The sequence below is a fragment of the Phascolarctos cinereus genome, unplaced genomic scaffold (assembly GCF_003287225.1).
Source record: "Phascolarctos cinereus isolate Bilbo 61053 unplaced genomic scaffold, phaCin_HiC Scaffold_1;HRSCAF=81, whole genome shotgun sequence".
NCBI lineage: Eukaryota > Metazoa > Chordata > Mammalia > Diprotodontia > Phascolarctidae > Phascolarctos > Phascolarctos cinereus.
In genome coordinates this window covers 33704075-33726311 of record NW_027555514.1, presented here as the reverse complement: position 1 = coordinate 33726311, position 22237 = coordinate 33704075, and the positions used below count along the sequence as shown (strand labels likewise).

Here is a 22237-nt window from a genome sequence, read left to right as displayed (position 1 = left end):
TCAGGGAGTGAATAAGCTTTTCCTCATGTCTTTCTCCCTGAAACTGCCTCTAGTTTTGCACTTTGAGGCTAAGCAGAATGTATAATCCTTCCACAAGGGAGCCCTTCAAATATTTGAAATCGGCTCTGTGGTTGCCTCTTCTCACCCTCCCTCCTTCCCAAGTTTTCCAGGCTAAACATCCTTAGTATAAACAGAGTGGCATGGTTTGTAGGGTACTGAACTTAGGAATCAAGTAGATTTGAATTCAAAACTGCTTCAGATATCTACTAGCTGTGTGAGCCTTTGAAAGTCACTTAACCTGGCTGTACCTCAGTTTCCTCATCTGTAAAATGGGAATAATAACAGCCCTTCCGTCACAGGGCTGTTGTGAGGCTCAAACAAGATATTCGTAAAATGCTATGTAAGTCACGAAGTGTTATGTAAATATTATTATTTATAGATAAGAACTCCAAACAATGGAGGTAATTTGCCCAAATAAGCCTAGTTCTCTTGTCACCCTGGTTACTCTCTTGTCTATGTACCTGTCATTGAATATCCTTCCTGATATATGGCCAGAACTGACACTCCCCCCCCCCCCCCCCCCCCCCCCCCCCCCCCCCGGCGACGTGATTTGCTCAGGGCAAAGTTTAAGGGAATTGCAGCCTCTTCTCTGGACATGATTTTTCTCTGAATGGGTGGCAAAGTTGGGTAGAGTGCTAGGCCTGGAAGACCTGAGTTCAAATTCAGCTTCAGATACTTACTAGTTCTGTGACCCTGAGCAAGTCACTTAACCCCTGCTTTTCTCAGTTTATTCAGCTGTAAAATGGTGGTCATAACAGCAACAGCACCTACCTTACAGAGTTGGTGTGACGATCAAATGACATAATATTGCTGAAAAGCACTTACACGTAGTGCCTGGCTTATAGTAGGTCCTTACTCCTTTCATTTTTTGCTTTTTTTTTTTTGGTGAGGCAATTGGAGTTAAGTGACTTGCCCAGGGTCACACAGCTAGTAAGTGTCAAGTGTCTGAGGTCAGGTCCTCCTGACTCCCAGGCCAGAACTCTATCCACTGTGCCACCTAGCTGCCCCATCCTTATTCCTTTCCCTTCCCTCCAGATTCCTCATCTGTAAAATACAGATGACAACAATAGCACCTTCCCTCCAGGGTTGTTCGGGGGATCTCATGAAATAAGATTGGTCTAGCCTTTTCAAGCCTACAAATGCTGCATAAATTCTTGTCGTTCTCATTATCGTTGGAATGCGGCAAAGGATATATTTTACTTTTTTTCTCTCTCACTAGAGTACACCTGGTGCAAGGCAGAGGGAGGCCTTTGGCATCTCTGAGACCTTTGGTGCTTGTAAAGAAAACCAGGGTTGGTCAGGAGTGATATGGACTCATTGAGTTTGAAGTTCTACTGGGCCAATTTTGGCACTGGGCTTTTGAGTACCATACTTGACAGACAAGGGGTGTGGTCTTACTGTTGCAGAAAGATTGGGGCCAGCATCATGCCAGGCTCGGTAGCTATGGTGGATGGTACATTCCAGAAGTAGATTGCATCCTTTGTGCTAAGGCTGCCTTGGTGCAGCTGGGTCTCCAAAGAAGAAAAGTTGCCAGGAAAATGAAGTAGGAGTTGGGGATGGGTGCATGAAGAGACATGCTAGGGGTTGGGGTTATTTGCATTAAAAATGTAAAGATTTGATTCACTAAAATTCATCAACATTTGTCAAATTTGTCAAAATTAATTGACAATTCATTGACATTTTCAGTAGGATGTTGGGCAGGCCCCTTCACTTCTTCAGGCCTCATTTTCTTTGTCTCTTCAGTAAAGGTGTTAGAATTGAGGATCTTTAGGAGTAGGCCCCAGAGTGATGATTTTATACCAGTTTATTGGTAAAGGGAACTCCAAGGTGAGGAAACTCTTCTCCAGGTAGGTAGCACCTTCCATGCCACCTGTAGTCTTGCAGCAGGGGCTCTCAATCTGGGGTCCACAAACTTGAAAAAAAATACATAATTTGGTAGCTATTTTGCTACAATTAGTTTCCTTTGTAATCCTATGTATTTTATTCTATGCCTTTAAAGACACTTTTCTGAGAAGGTTTTATCAGAAAAGGGGAAGCTGCCGATGGAATTCAGAAAAGCAAGATTAAGAGCCCTTGTCTTAGACAGTTGCTCAGAACACTAAAAGGTCAAGCAACCAGCCTAGGGTCACACAGCCACTATGAGCCAGAGGTGGATTTCAAACCCAGGTCTTTCTGGTTTTTAGACAGACTCCCCAAAGCTGCCTTTACATGTGATCCCTGTTGTCCTTTATCATTCCAAATCCTCTGATGAGATAGATATTTTCCAAGGCTTCTTCTAGCTCTGAGAGTTCATGATTCAACATCTAGTGCATGAAGTGAGGTGGGTCTTTGTGTCACATGGAAAAATATCCAGATGAGGAATGAACTTGACTGCCATGGGAAGGGGTAGGATCATGCATCTGGAGCTGGGAGGGCCTTAGAGGCAATCTAGTCATTCATTCTTATTGATGAGAAAATCAAAGTTTGGAGAGGTTGATTGACTTGGCCAAGGCCAAATGGTGGTAAGAGTCAGAGGGAGGTTTTGAACCCATGTCCTTTTGACTTTACAGCTAATGTTTGTTCCCTTTCATTGGAGGTCTTCAAGCAAAGAAAGGTAGATAGCGACTCATTGGGTATGTACATTAGAGATGGGATTCTTCTTCACTTGGAATAGATGGGCACTAAGATCTCTTCCAACTCTGAAATCCTGTGAGTCTGGGAATGGCGGTAGGTCCAGGCTGGGACTGGTCAATTGGCAGAAGCCATAAGTGGTTTTGAGCAGCGATGGCCTACGGATCTTGGTGCCATTGGGAGCATATTCGACAGGGAAGGGACTACTGAAGCAAATCAGCTTTTCAGTTTTGAGGTGCTTTCAGCATTGTAGGCCTAAGGTAATGAGGTGTTCTAGGCCAAGGCAGTAACTGGAAGACTAGAAAGAAAAGAATAAACGTAAGTGACATTGAGAAAAACAGCTAACCGATTTTTGTAGCTGATTGGCTACGCAAGACTGGTGTTGTGCAGTGGAAAAGATGCTGGATTTGGAATCAGAATCTTGGTTCATATCCAAAGTCAGACACGGTTATAATGGTCGTCTTTTCCACTTTCAGCCCCAGTCTTCTCCCGGTTAAACACCCACAGTTTTGAGAAACAAAATGGCATAGTTTGTAGGGAGTCAGGAATTCCTGAGTTCAAACCCTGCCTCAAACATTTACTAGTCTTGTGACACAGGGCAAGTCACTTAACCTGACTGTGCCTCAGTTTCCTTATCTGAAAAATGAAGGAGTTGGATTAGAGAGTCCCTGGCCTCTTTTCCAGCTCTAAAGCTATCATTATATGGTCCTATGGGATAGGAAGATTAAGGGTTCAAGTATGGAAGAAGAAAGCATTGCTGTCACTTGAAGAAATAAAGCAACTAGGAGGGAGGGGAGGTTTTTTGTGAAATTGGAGCAGTATCAATGACAAGTGGCTGATATTTATGTAGCTCTTTAAATCTCACAGAGCAGTTTTTATATTTATCTCACTTAATTCTGACAATAACTCTATGAGGTAAGTGATGTTATTTCCCACATTTTATGGAAGAGGAATCTGAGCCTGAGAGATTCAGTGACTTGCCAGGATCATGGAGCTGGCAGGCTTCCTGAGGCCCAATCCAGCACTCCAGCCTATGCTATCTAGCTGTATTTTATAGTTGTCAGAGGTAATGCCTTGGCCATAAGAAAACCCCAGAAGGCAGCTAGCAGCAAGGGATTAGAACCTGGTGTGAGCTCAGGCCCCTTCTGGATTTGGAAGGCAATGATTCAGGCTGTGAGAGAAGTGATGACCCACTCCAAGAGCAGGGTGAGATTTGGTGATGATTGAGAAACAACATTAAAATAGCCAGGAAAGGGTCACATGAGACTTCTTGGGCTCTAGAACAATCCTGGAAGGGGTCCAGTAAACAGTAAATATTTATATTGTACGACGAATTTGCTGTGGCTCCAGGGAGGTAAGATTTTGGGTTCCACCTGACTCATTCCCCGAAGGAGCTCTGCCAGACCCTTTTTTCTGCCTTTAATCCCACAGTCCACCCCTTAACCCCTGCTTCTAGCAGATGATCTCAGATTTCCTTATCTCCCTCTTCTCTCCCCAACCCCCTAGCCTTTCATCCTTCCCTGACTTCCTCAGCCAGAGGTCCTTGACATTTTTACTGTCCTGTGTTCCTTTGGCAATCTGGTGAAAATCTACGGATGAGACCCTCTTTCACATGAGGTTTTAAATGATAAAATCCATAACATTCAACACAGAATTTAAATTATTTAAAAGTACTTTGACAAAAGTTCACAGACCCCAGGTTAGGAACCGTTGTCCTAGAGGAAGTTATTCCTCTTCTTTCCCCCTAAAACTGCCCCCCAGGATCCATGCTTCAGATGCCTTCAGATCATAGCATCATTGAGCCAGAGCTGGAAATCACAGTGAACCTGCTTTTACAGCTGCTTGTGAAGGGGGGAGGGGTGGTGCTTTCTCCTCAACTTATCACCTCCCTTTTCTAGAATCTCTGATTTATTCCCTCCCCCCACTCCTTTGCCGTCGAATATTTTTGAAACCCAGAAGCTGATTTAATCTCAATAAAGTAGGAGGGAAATGAGTAATTGCTAATGGAGCCAAACTTCTTAGAACTCATTTGCTTTACTTGAGTTTCTATCTCATCCACAACCAGAAATGTGTGTGAAGATGGCTTTCCAGATAAACTAGCCCCTACACTTTGAAGATTTAAACTGCTTATAAACAACAGATTTAATGTGACCAGTGTGGTGTAATAATGGGTGGCTCCGGGAATTTGTTGCACAACACACTGATTCCTCCCTTGGCCCAAGTTTTCTTTCAGCTCCTTGGCATTGGGAAGCGGTGGAGCTGCCCTGGGAAGACAGACGTCTTCTTCAGAGTGCTTTTTTCCTCCTGCCGTGGCCTATATGAGAACCTTGTGGATTATTTCTCTTGCAGGAGGAAACATGGCTCCCAAAGGCTTCACTCCTCATGACCTGAAAGGGAGAGGAGAACAGTTCAATGTCTCAGGGTAGCTTCTTTAGAATGAACTCATTCAAAAATAAATGCATCATCTGCCATTCAGTTGTTCCTTCTTCGCTCCCTGAAACAGGGATGAAATCCAGAAATCTTTCAGATACTCAGTATTTTTTAAGCCCGTGAATGGAATACTTGGGGATTCTTGGTTGAACACAAAGTCAATGATGTACCAGACTGAGCCTAGGTTGTTGTTACACTCTCGTGTTCTAATGTACACAGTCAGCTGCTCGGAGTTCTTCTGTTTGTTAGATTTCTTCCCCATTTGGGGAAGTTCTCTGACGTGTATACATGCCATATAGATGCCTGCTTTTTGATGTACACGTATGTACACTTAAAGGGTTTAAAAGGGCAGCTAGGCAGGGCAGTAGATAGAGTGCCAGGCCTAGAGGTGGGAGGACTCATCTTCCCTAGTGCAAATCTGGCCTCAGACACTTACTATCTGTGTGACCCTGGGCAAATCACTTTACCCCCTTTGCCTCAGTTTCCTCACCTGTCAAATGAGCTGGAGAAGGAAATGGCAATCTAACACAATACCTTTGCCAAGAAAACCCCAAATGGGGTCACAGGCAGATGTGATTGAAACGACTGAACAGCCACAAAAGGCTTTGAAAACTTCCACTTTTTATTGCTTTTCTGACTTAAAATTCAAGAAGAAAGAGGTGGCTGTTGTAGCTCTAACTTTCATTTCTTTCCCTCTGCCTGCATACCTGGTTTTTGGTGTGTCATCTTTCTTCCTGTCTCCCCACCCTCCTCCCCCCTCAGTATTTAATCCCTTTTGGCCTAGCCCCAGAATGTACCTTGCTCCCTTCTTAGCTCTAGTAGCAAGGATGATGAATGATAATAGTAACTTACATTTATATAGCAAGTGCTTTGCATATGTTATTTCACTGGGGCCTCACAGCAACCCTGTGAAGTGGGTGCTACAAGTGTTATCTCCATTTTATAGATGGAAAGCAAGCATGGCATGATTGGTAGATGGCCAGCTTTGGAGCCAGGATGACCTGGATTCAAATTCTGCTCCTGATGCATAAAAGCTGTGTGTCCAAGTGATGTGCCCCTCAGTACCCCTGGGCGACTCTCCCAGACCTGTTAGGTTACAGTTATAGATGAGTTGCTGCTCTTCACTGATGGAGGGAATTTCAACATTGGGAGTTCACCACACTGATGAAATCAGTTCTGGATGCTCACACAACCTTGATCCTCCCCTTCCCTGCCCCCCCCCAAATCATTAAGAAACTGAGGCTCAGAGTGACTAAAGGACTTGCTTGAAGCCACACAGGCAGTAAATTTTAGAGGCAGGATTTGAACCCAATTCTTCCTGACTCTCAAGCTCAATGTTCTATCCAGTACACCATGCTGTCTCTTTGCCTGGTCCATTTATTAAAAAAAAAATGTTTCTTGGTGCCGGTCTTCCTGGGAGGAATCCTTTCTGTGTCGGTCCCACTACAGAAGTTCTTTTCAGTAAGAAATAGCGTCCCCAAAACCAATCGTGCTATAAGCATACATTTATTGATCAGTAAGTATACCCCACAGGTATACGGGGGCTTCAGAGACTTACTGTCTTTTCATATGATCTCAGCCTGGGGTCAAAAGATACACATGTAGAAGCATTTCTCACAGTTGAAGGTAGTATACACATTGAGTGTTGTTACTACTATTCTTACCTTTCTAGTTCTTAATGATTATATAGATTTGAGTGGTGTAGATAATATATGCTGTAGAGATTCAGAAGAAGGAAATAGCAGACAGCTTGAGATGGTCTGGGAAGGCTTTGTAGAGAGCCTGGGACTTGAACTTTGTCTCAAAACAGGGAGGAGGAGGGAGGCCATTTCCAAGAATGGAGCATGTCGTGAACAAAGGTGGTGAGGCAGTTAGTGGAGCCAGCCTCCCATCTGTCCTTAAGGGTCAGATTGTGGAGATCCTTGAGTTTCAGACCAAATATTTCAGGAGTTAGCCTTTGTTAGTCAGAATGTCAATCAGAAATAGCCCTCAAATCATCCCTCATCGGGTTATCCTGGACAAAATCAGAGGAGGGTTTATGGCTGAATTTCCAGGGGAATCTGTTTTTGTATGGTATCCTAGGACCCTAGTCTCCTGTTGTGACAATATATAACCCAATAGATTCTTTAGAAGGCCCTCTGGAATGGAGGGGGACCTGCTTGTAGAGAAAGATTCATTGCTTTTAAGTTTCAGTCTGAGGTCTCTAAGAATGTTGTCCTATCTTGGCCCCCGGAGAAATAAGTCACTCACAGGTGTACTTTAGTAACCAAATTGGTCTCTGACCTTATGTAGGTTGAGTTGGTCCCCCTGGAACGTTTGGAACTAGCATAATTATAAGAAGAAAATTATTGGGAAGACTTAGCTCTTACCAGGGCTTGGGAAATTTGGGGTTTGGTCTAGCACGCATCCCACTGAGTGGCGAGTTGAGCCTTGGCGACCCGGTCGCTGTCGGCTGCCGTCTTACCTAGCTCTCTTGATGCTCCCTTTCAGCCACTCATGTGTCTCACCTGGAGAATGTGTCAGAGGAAGAAATGAACAGACTCCTCGGCATAGTGCTGGACGTGGAATATCTCTTCACTTGTGTTCACAAAGAGGAAGATGCAGACACCAAACAAGTTTATTTCTACCTGTTCAAGGTAAGAGTTCATTTTTTCTTTGACATCTTCTGTGAGATTTTCCCCAGATACCCACAGAATGTTAAAGTCCCAGGGGATGACTTTGTTTTAAACAGCATCATAATTTCTCCTTATATCCAACTGCTTCCCAAAATGAGCAACCCTCCTTGTTAAAGAGAGAACTGTTCAGTATAACAGTGACCAGATTTGACAATGGGAGCAGCGTTCTTCGCCTCCTCTCCACCTCTAACCCCTACCCAAAGGAGGGGCATGCACTTCTCCAGATATTTTATAGGACCAGTTTAGGCTCTCACAATCCCTCGCTCTGACGTTCTCATTGGCATTGCAGCCGTCGCTTCTGTTAATCTCCCGGTCCTGCTGACTTGTTCAGTTGATGCGAGTTTCCCGTTTCTTGGAATTCCTCATATCCGTCCCTTCTCACAGTGCAATCGTATTTCACTCTATTCAGAGGCCAAAGTTTGTTTATTCTGTGTACCTCTCGTTTGGGCAGAGTTGTCTGCGTGCTCTCTCCCCCATCATTAGACTGTGAGCGCCTTGAGAACAGACCTTGTTTTTGCCTTTCTTTGCATTCTCAAGAAATGTTTATTGGTTTGTTCGAGTGTGGACATCATGTCAGTATGAACACCAAATTTGTTACTGGTTTTTTTTTTCTGCCACAAAAAAATGGTGTTGTGACTATTTAGTTACACATGGACCCTCCTCATCTGTCTTTGACCTTCTTACGATACATGCCCAGTAATTGGCTCTTTGGGTCAAAGGGTATGGACTATACGATGCTTTTTCTTGCGTAATTTCAAATTACTTTTCAGAAAGGTTAGATCACTTCAAAGCTACATTAACAGCGTTTCTGTCTGTGGGCCTTGTTTCAGAGACTATGCCAATTCAGTTTCTTTTTAAAAAAAAGTCTTTTTAAATTATGAACTTTTTTAGCCAGAGTCAGAGACAATTTATTAGTATGTAAGCATTGCTAGTTGGAGAACAGTTTAAATGGGCAGGGTTTTCTTCTGCTGATTGGAAATTCTCTCTGTTCTCTCTCTGTTCCAAGCAGTGTCTCATTTATACACACACGTATGCCTCACTTAAAAAAAAAAGGAAATGAAAGACAAACAAACAAAAAACAACAACGAGGGGGCAGCTAGGTGGTGCAATGAATAGAGCACTGGCCCTGAAGTCAGGAAGACCTGAGTTCACATTTGGCCTCAGACCAAACACTTAACACTTACCATCTGTGTGACCCTGGGCAAGTCACTTAACCCCAATTGCCTTTAAAAAAAAAAAGAAACTGAATTTGTGTTATGGATAAGAGTCTGTTTTTTGTTTTTCTTTTTGTTTTTAGCTTCTTCCGTGCTACTTTGCCAGATCATGTGACTCCTCTTCCTGCATAACCCTCTCAAAAATGACCTGCTCCATGAAGCCTTTCCTGATAAATCTCTGTGCTCATCAGCTCACTGCAGTGCTTCGTACATTCTCCTAGATCATAATAGTTGGCATTTACATAGTTCATAGATGTTATAACCCTGGGTAGCAGGTGCTGTTACTTCACAGATATGGAAACTGAGGCACAGAGAGGTTAAGTGAGTTGGCCAGGGCCACATAGCTTAGTAAGTGAGGTAGGATTTGAACTCAGGCCAGTGCTCTATCCACTATTTTCACATTGCCTTGCTTTTTTAGAGCTTATGTTATTTTCACCTACTTCATCTTTTCCCTGAGGTCATTAGCCCAGGGAAGATAGGCTTTTATTTCTTCTTTATTTTCCCTCAGTGCCTAGTAGAGTTCTCTGCATGCTGTTGGTGCTTAACAAATACTGTTGTTTTGTGGAAAAGGAAGCTGTCTTTATCTGAGGTCATGGATATAACAACAATAACAACAACTCACATTTCTGTAGTGCTTTTAAGGTTTGCATGATACTTCACGTACATTGTCTCATCTAGTCCTCACAACGAGCCTGTCAGGGGAGTGCCGTTGTGAGCCCCATTTAAAAGTGAGAAAAGCAAGGCTCAGAAAGGTCAGTGATTTACCCAGGGTCACATAGCTAGTAAGGGTCTGAAGTAGGATTTGAACTCTGGTTTCCCTGACTCCTGGCTCAGCAGTATAGGTAGGTATGAGCTCTCTTGGCCTGGCTCAGCTCTATTCACTGCTGCCACTGATCTTGCTCCCATATCTGCTGGGCCAGCAGAGAGTGCCTACTTCAGGTGGGTGAACCCCAGAACTGACAGGAGGCTTGTAGAAAAGCTCTAGGTTAGAGAAAAGATTGGCTACCAAATGTGACGGGTGAAAGAAAAACTAAAAAAAAAAGAAATACCTCTAGGGGCAGCCAGGTGGCGCAGTGTGTAGAGCATTGGCTCTGGAGTCAGAAGGACCCAAGTTCAAGTCTGGCCTCAGGCATTTACTGTGTGACCCTGGGCAAGTCACTTCACTCTGCATCAAAAACAAAACAAAAATATGTCTAGTTCTTCAAAAATGCAATCAGCTGTGATTGAAGGCAGTGTTTTCCCCCTCACTGGAGGCCTATAAGCAAGGGCTAGATAACCCCTTAGCATCATCAGTCTAGCATCGGCAGAGACCTCAAGGCCATCTGGTCCAAGCTTTTTATGTTATAGATGAGGTGACAGATGCCTGTGGGGGTTAAATAGTTAGGCAGGTAAGAGGTGGATTGTAGAGTGGCATTAAACTCATAGAGGAATTAGATCCCTGCCCGGCTGCATATTTATTTAAAAAACCACAAATTAACATTATCTATGTTGTATTATATTTTTATTTATTTTGTTAAACCTTTCCCAAGTACATTTTAATGTGGCTTAGGCTGTACCTCTGGTTTAGTGGATAGAGGGCTGAATTTAGAGTCAGGAATGCTAGAGTTCAAATCCTGCCCCAGACACTTACAGTGTGACCCTGGGTAAGTCATTTTATCTCTCTTAGCTTCAGTCTTCTTATCTGTAAAATGGGGATAACAATAGCTCCTACCTTCCTGGGTTGTTGTGAGATAATATAGGTGAAGCACTTTGCCGAGATGAAAGCCCTCTACAAATGCTAGCTGTCATCATTATTATTACTATTATTATTGTTTCCCAAAGCCACACCCCCAAGCATGGGCATGTCAGAGGCAGGGCATGAAAGCACATCTTGTGACTCCAGAAGTAGGGTTCTTCCCCCCGTACCAAGCCTAAGAAGTCTGCCACAGAGGGCCTTCCCACTCCAGCATGGGTTGTGTGTATCTCTGAGATTCTGTAATTCTGACAAGGCCTTGGAGCCTGAGTCATCAAAGCCCAGCTGTGCCAGAGCCCCTACTCTTAAGGTCTCTCTGGAAGAGACTGTCCATAAAAGAAAAACAGGGCCTGCCAGAATGCAGCTGTTATTTGTGCTGGAGCAGATGCCTGGCAGGGGCCTACTGCCCCGCTGGAAGTCAAGGTGGCGTCAAGGTTTCCATCCTGGCAGCCTCCCGATTTCATTCTGTTTAGAAGCAACCCACTGGGACAGAAAGCATTGGTGGCGAGTTGAAAAAAGCTCCTTGCCTGGCACAGAGGTGGCTAAGAAATACTTGCTGGTTGCTTAAAGGCCCTATTTTTCTAACAAGGCAATGTCTAACTCATTGCTTGGGTCAAAAAAAAAAAAGGCCAAAATATGGAAGTATAGAAGTCAGTTGCCTCATATCGTACTCCAGGCACATAATTCAAAAGGCATCTGTTACTTAACCTTATTCTTGGGCTGCATATTTTTCCAATTTACCAAAATAGCCAGTGTGAGTTAAGGCATTCAAAATAACTTTCAAGCCCATTTTTGAAAACAAACTCATCTTCCGTTCGTTGATTAAAATAGAGTTTTTGAAGTGAATGGGAGTGGCACCTTGAGACTTATTTAAGATCACAGGGTGCTGGCAGGCAGCTAGGTGGTGCAGTGGATAGAGTGCCGGCCCTGAAGTCAGAAGGACCTGAGTTCAAATCCGGCCTAGACCAAACACTTGACACTTACTAGCTGTGTGACCCTGGGCAAGTCAGTTAACCCCAACTGCCTAAAAAAACCAACCAACCAAACAAGATCATAGGGTGCTAGAGCTGGGAGGGTCGAGCTTGAAGGCCAGTATAAAGTCATCTAGTGGAAGCCCTTCATTTGACACGAGCAGAAACTGAGACAATGGGAAAAGCAGTGATTCTGGAAGCGAGATTCAGATCCTTTCTCTGGTAATCACCGCACGTGTGACAATACTCAACTTTGGCTCCCTGTGCCTTGGCTTCTTATTCTGTAAAAATGAAGGCTTTGAACTAGACGATCTCCAGCTCTCCATCTATGATTTATAAAATGAGGGATTGCTCTAGGTGGCTCCTGTAGCCCCTGCCAGGTCCCCCTCTTTGATGCTAAGGGGAGACGTAACTTGTCTGCACTAGACTTGAAGCTTTCTGATCCCCAGATACCAGTGTTCTTCCCAGTATAACATGCTGGCTCCAAATTGAAATCTCAATTCCTCAGAAGACCCATTTTGACAATAGTGATGGATTAGGTGACCAGAACAGATCTTTTTTTCCCCCTTTTTTTCCCCAATCCTGGGAGGTTTTGCTATGATCTACTTTTGTTACCACCTTAGAGCCTTACAAGCTATGAATAAGTCACTTAATCTCTTTTTTCCTCAATTTTCTTATCTGTAAAATGGGATCCTTCTCTCACAGGCTTATTATGAGGCTCCAATGGATACTAAAAGTGCTTTGTAAGCTTTACTATATCATACGGACGGCAGCAATTATAGTGATAATAAAAACAGTAGTAGCAACAGCTCTTTGGTCATGATTACTGTGGTACATTTGAAGGATTCAGGAAAGGGTCAGCTAAAGCATATTGGTTCTGTAGCCATAAGATCCGGCTTCAGATGCTACCTCTGTGTGACCTTGGTCACATTGGAACTCCCTGGACCTCAGTGTCTTTTTTTCCCCCTGCAAAATGATTGCATGCATTGGATTCAGTGGCCTCAGAGGTCTCATATGGCTCTAGACCTATGACCTTGTGGTCTTGTCCTGGGCATTTCATTGTTGCTCAGAGAGAGAAAAAAGGGTTTTGTAGCTTTTCAACAACTGGAGGCTGTTCTGATCTCCAGCAGCCTGCCAGTGCCTGAATACTTTGTGCCCTGGTGACCTTCCATTTGGGTACATCCTGGTGATTCAAGGCTGTTTCTAAGCATGCGGCCCAAAGGCAGTACAGTGGAGAGACACGTGTGACTAAAATAAATTTGTGGCTTTCCGACAACTTGAGTAGCTACAAGTTCAGTTTAAACAGGGTAGAAAGTAAAGTGTTTCAACATGATGGCTCTGGGATCTTGTCACTTGGCTGTCAGCTTACTCTGAGTGTTCAGTTCCAGTGGTGGGAAATGAATCCCAGTGCTTTGAACATGCTGGGGAGTCAGCTTTTGAAAGAGTCCTAGATGATTCTTGGGTAAATTTGTCAGTTTTCTAAATCTGAATTCCCCCTTGTGTCACAGGGATTAGACATGTTCTGGTTGGTCCCAGAGGCCAGAGGTAAGAGTGGAAGCTGCAAAGAAGCAAATGGAGACTGGATATCAGGAAAAACTGGCTAACAATTGGTTGTTGTTACTGAGTCATTTCAGTCATGTCCAGCTCTTCAGAACTCCTTTGGGGTTTTCTTGGCAAAGATACGAGGGTGGTTTGCCATTTCCTTCTTCAGCTCATTTTACAGATGAGTAAACAGAGGTGAACAGGATTAAGTGACTTGGATCGCACAGCTAATAAGTATCTGAGGCCGGATTTGAACCTAACTCTCTCCACCATGCCAGCTAGCTGCCTCAATGCAATGACATTTCCTGGGAGGTAGTGGGGTGCTCTCTTCTGTGAGGTTGTGGAACAAAGGGGAGAAGAAATCTTTAGGTTCAGCAGGTTGAAGAAGGTTCTGTTGTTCAGTTCTGAGTGGGATTAATGGCACCTGAGGTTCTGTACAACCCCATCTGACTCTGTGGTGGGGGGGGAGGAGAGAGGGAGGGAGAGAAAAAGAGAGGGAGAGAGGGAGAGAGAATGAGAGAGAGAAAGAGAGAGGGAGAGACAGAGACAGAGACACAGAAAGAGAGATAGAGGGAGGGAGAGAGAGAGACAGAGAGAGAGAAGGAGAGAGAGAGAGAGAGAGAGAGAGAGAGAGAGAGAGAGAGAGTCACCCCTGAAAACTGCTATCACTTAAGTCCTGCAAAGTTCTAGTGTGAAGAGCCCCAGATAATACTTTTACACTGATAGACTTTTAAAAGAAATCTTAGTCAGATACCCATTAAAACACAAGAGCTAGGGGCAGCTAGGTGGCACAGTGGATAGAGCACCAGCCCTGAAGTCAGAAAGACCTGAGTTCAAATCCAGCCTCAGACCAAACACTTGATACTTACTAGCTGTGTGACCCTGGGCAAGTCACTTAACCCCAATTACCTAAAAAATAAAATAAAATAAAAAACCAAAACAAAACACAAGAGCTGTTGCGTTCAGTCAGGGCGATATTGTCAACCTGTTTCTTGTCCATCCATTTCCTCTGGTACTCCCTTAATAAATAAATGTTTGGGGAGTGGGGAGATTGGGGATCTCCATGAATGCAATTGGGATAGACATGTTTGCTGGAAGACACCTGATAACTAGTCTTTGAAGGGGGGTACTTAATTGTTAGCAGCTCATGTAATTTAAGTTTATATATTTATACACACACACATATAAGGTTAAAAATATAGATAATGCCTTTATCTCAAACATTTTCTGTCTTTTTCATGTGTGTATTGTTTTTCTTAACATTTTGGTCTCTTGGCTTCTTGGCAGCTTTTGAGAAAATGCATTTTACAAATGGGGAAACCTGTAGTGGAAGGATCCTTGGAGAGCCCTCCTTTTGAGAAGCCTAGCATTGAACAGGTAAAAACGCGTGCTTACATGGAGTTCAATTCAAAAAATTCATTTACATTCAATAAACATTTATTAAGCACTTATTGTTTTTTAAGGTACTGTGCAAGACACTGAGATTACAAAGATGAAAAGTATATAAAGCATTTTCACTCTTTAAGAATACAAAGACACAAAAAAAGGACATTTCCATTCTTGCAAAGGAGGGATAAGGATGGTAATGGCTGATATTTGTATTGCTAGATGTATTATTTTTAGTTAAATTTTATTTTTAATTAATAAGCTGTAATTTTCTCTTCCTCTATTTCTCCTCCCCACTGAAAAAATAAAGACAAAACCCTAGAAAAATATGCATAGCTATGTAAAACAACAACCATCTTAGGTAGATGCTGTCATCTTCATTTCAAGGAATTTCAAGGAAACTGAGGCTGCAGAGGTAGAGTGACTTACCTAGGGTCACATAGCTATTAAGGGCCAGAGGGAAGATTTTAACTCAATTCAGTACTCTCTCATCATGCACAAGACTGCCCCTGACAATTTGGATACAGATAAAGAAATGCAAAGCACACATATAGTTATATAGAACAAACCTATCTCACTCCCCACCTTTCCAAGTTTCTTATATCAGACTGCCATGTACACTGATATAGTGACACTGGCATCCTGGCCATTCCTCAAAACTGACACTATCTTTTGACTGAGTGCTTTTTCTTTTTTTAAAACTAGGTTTTTATTGATGTGTTTTTTTCCACTTGCTGTAATTTCTCCTAATATTTTTCTCCTTCCCCCTTCTAGAGAGTCACTGTATCAGATTCTTTTTATGAGACATATAATCCTAATCCCCAAATCCCCTAAGACAGTGCACAGGAAAACTATCGTTTGTGAATATTGATTCAGAAATTTTAAACAGACCAAAACAGACTACAGTGATTTATCCAAGAAGTTATTCATTGTTGTTGTTCAGTTGTTTCAGTCATGTCTGACTCCTTGTGACCCGATTTGGGGTTTTATTGGCAAAGATATTAGACTGGTTTGCCATTTCCTTCTCCAGATTGCTTTACGGGTGAGGAAACTGAGGCAAACAGGGCTAAGTGACTTGCCCAGGGTCACACAGCTAGTAAGTATCTGAGGCCAGATTTAAACTCAGGACGATGAGTCTTCCTGACTCTAGACCCAGCACTCTTACCCACTGTATCACCAGTTGACCATTATGAAGTCCTTCATTATGTTTAAAGTGGGTTTATACCAGGGATGCAAAGATGGCTCAGCATTAGGAAAACAATCCCCTAATCAAACGTATTAAAGAAAAAATCTAAAACTACACAGTTATCTCGATGAATTTAGAAGGGAAAAAAAGTCTTTGACGAAGTCCAGCACTCATTTATGCTAAAGACCCTTCAAAGCATTGGAGAGAGGGAGCCTTTTTTTAATATCATAAAAAAAAGTAAAAACAATGCAGTGGAATGTGCTAGCATCTTCCCCAGTAAATAAAAGAATAGAGCAAGAATACCCACTCTTCTTGTTATTGTTTAGTGGTATAGTTCTGGAAATGCTAGCAGGAGCAGTAAGATTGTGCATTTTCACCGGCTTTCTCCCCTACTTAGAACTCTCTCCTTCCTTACTTTTCTGCCTCCTGATTTTCCTTACTTTCTGCAAATCACCACTAAAGTTGAAGCCTTTCCCAGTCCTCCTTAATGCTGCTGTCTTCCCTCTGAGACCATTCCCAAATGATGCTGAGTGTATCTTGTTTGTACATAATTGTTTCTATGCTGTCTCCCTTATTTGAGTGTGAGCTCCTTCAGAAAGGGAACTTTCAAATTATTTCTTTGTGTTTGCACTATTTACCATAGTGTCTGGTAGATAGTAGGTGCTTAATAAATGCTTGTTGAATGACTAATGTCGAAGTATGTTTAATATGATTGTTCATGTATAGCCTATATCAGATTGCTTGGTGTCTTGGGGAAGAGAAAAGGCAGAGAAAAAAAAATTGGAACTCAAAATCTTGTAAAAGTGAATGTTGAAAACTATCTTTACATGTAATTGAAAAAAAAATAAAATATTATTAAGAGAAAAAAATTCACTTGCTGCCAATATTATTGATTGGCTCCTTTCAAAAGAATTTAAAGTGGAAGAAAGTGATAAATATTCTCTTCTGGTTGACAAACTCTTTCTCTCCCTTTCCGGGTGACCCATCTCTCCTCCATCTTGGCCTCACTCTGGTCCTCTCCATATTCTGCCTTGGGCTTATTCATTTTTTTTTAGGCCATTTTAGACCCTGGAAGCCAGCCTCACAAAATCCTGCTCTCTTGGGTCCTGGTGAGCCAAGGTGAATGTTTAGCTTGGGAAAGAACCTGGCTTTTGTTTTTTTGGGCCACTGACTGTGCAGTATTCACTTTTAAAATTAATATGCACATCTGAGCAGGGAGCAATGAAATGGAATGTGTAAACAGTAAGGAAGGGATTAAATGTGCCTTTTCTTGGTGCTGATGTTTGGCCATTCAGGTTTTATCCTTTACTTTGGCACTTACTGAAAAAGCCCTTTGAAGCGATGGAATCCAATAGTTTGAGTGAGAAGCATTACCAGTCAAGCTGAGCTGGAGATTGAGAACCAGGAAAATGACATCCAGATCCACTCTGGCTCGTGGGAATCAGCCATCAGCTTGGGGGGATGTGTTGCAGCTTGTAGAACGTTTGGTTAGGTGCCGTAAGCTGCTGTCACAGTGCTATGCGTTCTAGCTCATTAGTGCTCAGACAAATGAGATCTTCCCAGCCATGTTCGCTGGACTCCGTGGCAAGACTAATTAGAATAGATGTGACGTTTGAGGGTCTTTGTGGAACCCTTTTACCTGAAACTTTTTTGTGTTTTTAAAAATTAATTTCTGTTGATAGCTTTTGTTTTAACGTCACCTGCGGTTGCCATCAGAACCATCCTCTCACCCATCCCTTCTTAAAAAGGAAAAAACAAAAAAAAGGCGGAAGAAAATTTCGTCAAAATTAAACAGTGTAATTATGTGAAAATGACTAGTGTTAGATGCAGTGTTCTCATGAGCCCCCACCTCTTCAGAGTAGCAGGGGAGGTGTCTTTTCATTTCTCTGTTTTGGGACCAAATGTGATCATTATAATTTCACATGTTAAAACCAGGAAAATAGAAAGAACAACTTTGTCTGTCACATTTGAATTAAAACAAAACAAAACAAAACTTCCCATCATCACCTCAACTTCTCAATCTGAGAATTGTAGATTTAGAGCTGAAAGAGACCTTTGAGGCCATCTAGCACAACCTCCCCTTTTTATGTGTAAGGAGGCTGAGGCCTAGAGGGGGAAAGGAACTTGTCCAGGATCATCTGGGTAAGATCAGCAATGACCTAGATGGGATTTGAACCCAGGTCCTCAGAGGCTAAATTGAGTACTCTTTGTACTAGAGCTACTACCTCCTTCAGTATCAATCTTCTTCATAGTTTATTTGGGTAAGAAACCTTGTATGAGTTTTAATGTAAGGGTAAGTCTAGTTACAGTTTATTTTGAAGGCTAAAAGGTTAAAATGGAAAAGAGCTAGTTTTTGGTGAGCTGAGTCCTTAGGGCTCTCTCCTTACTCTTCAAATTATTCTGTGTGTATTTGTCTCTTTACATGTTATACCCCATCTGCCGGATCATGGGTTTAAAGCTGATAGGCACCTTAGAGACAATTCCATCTCGTTTTTCAGATGAAGAAGCTGAGGCCCAGAGACTTGTCCGAGGTCACACAGGATTCTCTTATTTTCCTGATCTCCCTGACTCCAGATCCAAGAGGAAAACTGAGGCTTATTATGAGGGGAAAAAAAACCCTTCCTAATACTTAGATCTATCTAAAAATGAAGTGGACTGCTTTGGAAGGTAGTGGGTTCCCGTGTCTGGAGGTCTTCAAACAGATACCTCAGTTCCCCAACTTATCCTCTTCCTGCTTCCGCACACTGCCCCTTCTCACAGAATGGCAGCTCTTTGGAAGGATCCTTTCTGGATCCCTATCCCCTAGCCAAAAGCACACCTTTGCCTGGAGTGAGTACTCAGGAGTAGGGAACTTGGAGCATTTAGGAATTCAGAATGCTTGGACAAAATGTGCAAGCTAAGAGGTTGACGCTGTGATGATTTATTTCATTAGACATCCTTTTTAGCAATGCTGTGATTACATTTTTTACTGGCAGATGGAAATAAAGTAAACTCTCTGTGATCCTTTAGGGTGTTTTTATTCAAGCACTGCTCTGCTGAGAAACACCGGAATAATCTCCTTGTCACTCATTAATTTTAAAGCGGAAACATTTCAAAGAGAAGTGTTTTGACACTTCAGGCTTGTGGTTTTGTTTTCTCAGCAACATTTCATTTCTTAGGGCAAGACTGGGGCCCAGAATTATAGGTCCTGGTTCCTGTCTTCTTCCATATTGCACTCATTACCATCTTGGATGAGTTTCCTTCTCTGCATCTCATTCTTTCCAGAAGTGAATTAGAGATGACACTTGTTTTCAGAAGCTCTGGGTCTTCTGCTTAATAATCTTTCCCCAACATTTTGCTATTCAGACAGTTTAACATGAGAACATCCCCATCTGTCTGGTCTCCTTAGGCTCTTCCTTTTCCCTCATCTTCCACATCCAGTCAGCTGCCAAGCTTTATTGGTTCTACCTCCGCATTTCTTGAATCTATGCTGAAGCCTTTCTGGAATATGCATTCCCCTCTGCCCCAGTCATTAATGTTCTCTTCCTCTTGAAATTAGTTGTATTTTCCTTGTGTTTACTTCATTGTGTACATATTGTGGCCCATGGGAGAATCAGTTTCTTGAGGGTAGGGATTGTTTAATTTTGTCGTGCTTTTTTTTTTTTTTGCTTTTTTTGATGAGGCAAATGAGGCTAAGTGACTTGCCCAGGGTCACACAGCTAGTAAGTGTCAAGTGTCAAATGAACTCAGGTCCTCTTGACTCCAGGGCCAGTGCTCTATCCACTGTGCCACCTAGCTGCCCCTACTGTTTCATTTTGTCTTGGCTTTCCCAGTACTTTGTGCAGTATCTCACACAGAAATAATAAATGCTTGTCAAATATCTGTTTGATAGCAGTTCGATGACTTTAACCAATGTCTTTCCTCCTTCTTTTAAGGGTGTGAATAATTTTGTACATTACAAGTTTAGTCACCTACCCTCCAAAGAGAGACAGACAATAGTTGAGCTGGCCAAGATGTTCCTAAACCGCATCAACTACTGGCATCTGGAGACGCCATCTCAGCGAAGATTACGGGCTCCGAATGATGATGTTGCGGGATACAAGGTGAACTACACCAGGTAATTGGATCAGGTGCTGTCATCAAGGCATGGAAGTGATCATGGATTCCCCAGACTGATGAAATCAGGGATCCTTGGATTATAAATGTAAAATAACACTCAGACAAGATACACAGACACATAAATGTATACACATACATTCACTCTGTGTGTGTGTGTGTGTGTGTGTGTATGTGTGTGGTGAATGGAGGGTTCTTTTATGATTTAGATAATTTAGAGAACATAGTATAGATCACAGATTTCTTATGTTCTGAAAAATTTAATTCTCTATTTAGCCTTATATTTGGCATAGGGAAGGAGACTGAAGCTGTGTTTTCATTGGTCCTTTCTCTGTAACTTAGAGCCCTTAAAAAATCACTTAAAATTATTTATTTATTTTTTGGTTTTCAGCATTTACTTTTATAAGATTTTGAGTTCTAAATTTCACCCCCCCCAAGATGGCATGCAACCTGATATGGAAAATACATGTATGATCATACTAAACTTATTTCTACATTAGTTATGTTATGAAATGAGAATCAGAACAAAAGAGAAAAGCCATGAGAAAGAAAACACAACAGCAACAACAGAAAAGAGAAAATGCTATGCTTTGATCTGCTTTCAGGCTCCATAGTTCTTTTTCTGGATGTGGATAGCATTTTCCATCATGAGTCTTTTGGAATTGTCTTAGATCCTTGCATTGCTCAGAAGAGCTCAGTCTAACAAAGTTGGTCATTGCACAATGTTGCTGTTACTGTGTATGATGTTTTCCTGGTCCTGCTCACTTCCCTCAGCATCAGTTCATGTAAGTCCTTCCAGGTTTTTCTGAAATTTGCCTGCTCATTTATTTCTTATGGAACAGTAGTATTCCATTATGTTCATATGTATGTATACAACTTGTTTATTCATTCCCCAGTGGATAGGCATTCCCTCAATTTCCAATTCTTTGCCACCACAAAAAGAGCTGCTCTAAATATTTTTGTCCATGTGAGTCCTTTTCCCTTTTTTTATAATTTCTTTGGGATACAGACCTAGTAGTGGTATTGTTAGATCAAAGGATAGCTTAGAGTCTTAGAGAGTGGCCTGGGGCATTGAGAAGTTGGACTTGCCCAGGGTCACACAGCCAGTTGTGTTGGAGGGGAGACTTGAACCCAGATATTCCTGGCTTTGAGGCCATCTCTGTCTCCGCTACACTGCAGTACCTCCTATTTGTGGGCATATCTGTATAGTGAAGGCAGTTTAGGGTCCTCATTGACTCTACAGTTGTTTCAAATTAAACTTCAATGTTTCAAAGACCTGTGATTTTGTTGTTGTGAGAATTCTCTTCATGGATAGATGATAGCCCCTCTGCCACCTCATTCATTGGCTTTAGTAAGAGCTAACATTTATTTGCTAGAGCTTTAAGGTTTGCCAAGAGCACTTTTCATATATTACCTCTTCTGCTCCTTACAGTGACCCTGTGAGAATAGGTACTATTTTTAATCCCCATTTTATAGAAAGAGAAAGTGCATATAGAGAGGTAGAGTGACTTGCCCAGACTCACACAGCTAGTAAGTTTCTGAAACAGGATTTGAACTCACGTTTTCTTGACTTCAAGTTCACCTCTCTGGCCATGATGCCACTTTACAGCTACCTTTGAAGGTTGTAGTTTAAAAAAAAAATCCTCCTCTGGACAACTTCATGACAAGAGTGCCTACATCTTGCTAAGTTGGTTCTTAGGCAGGAGACATGGGCCATCATGGTACTCATCCTCAAAGTGCTTTCAGCTTGATGTAGGACCTTCACGGGCATTGCCTCTGAGAAGGAAGGCTCACCTTCATGCTATATTGAAGCCTTGGAAGAGGCCAGTAGTGGAAGCACCCTTTGACTAAACATGATCATTGGTGAGTGAGTACTTCTCTTTGTGACATTTGACCTCAGGAGCAATTGGCTAAGCTCTAAAAATCTCACATTGGAGCTGCAAGAAGTCCTTTCATGTTTGTTGTTGTTATTATTACAAGGAATTATTTATTATTTTTATGACAAGGAATTTATTATTATTATTACAAGGAATTATTACAAGAGGAAATAGTAATGATAGCTTCTGTTTTAGAGTGCTTTGTAGACATCCTTTCGCTCGATCCTCACAGCCCTGTGGAGTAGATCAGACAAGTTCTATTTTCCCTGTTAGAGATGGAGAACTCAAGGGCACAAAGAGATCAGAGGACATGTTCGAGGTGAAGTCATTGGTAAATGGCAGACCTGGGACTCAAGCCTTCTCTCAATCTGATGCCCTTCCCATCATACCATGCTAGAGCATTAGCTTAATGCATATCATTTAAATAACACATCTACTTAGCAGTATTCTTCCATAACA

General features: G+C 42.2%; 1 protein-coding gene across 1 annotated transcript in view; it reads left to right on the top strand.

Moving 5' to 3' along the window:
* KAT2B (lysine acetyltransferase 2B) overlaps nt 1–22237 on the top strand; it is a 107985-nt gene that overhangs the window by 35880 nt on the left and 49868 nt on the right. The window contains 3 exon segments of the mRNA XM_020987195.2: nt 7591–7736; nt 14522–14611; nt 19721–19902. Of these exon segments, the coding sequence (XP_020842854.1) occupies nt 7591–7736; nt 14522–14611; nt 19721–19902 (418 nt within the window).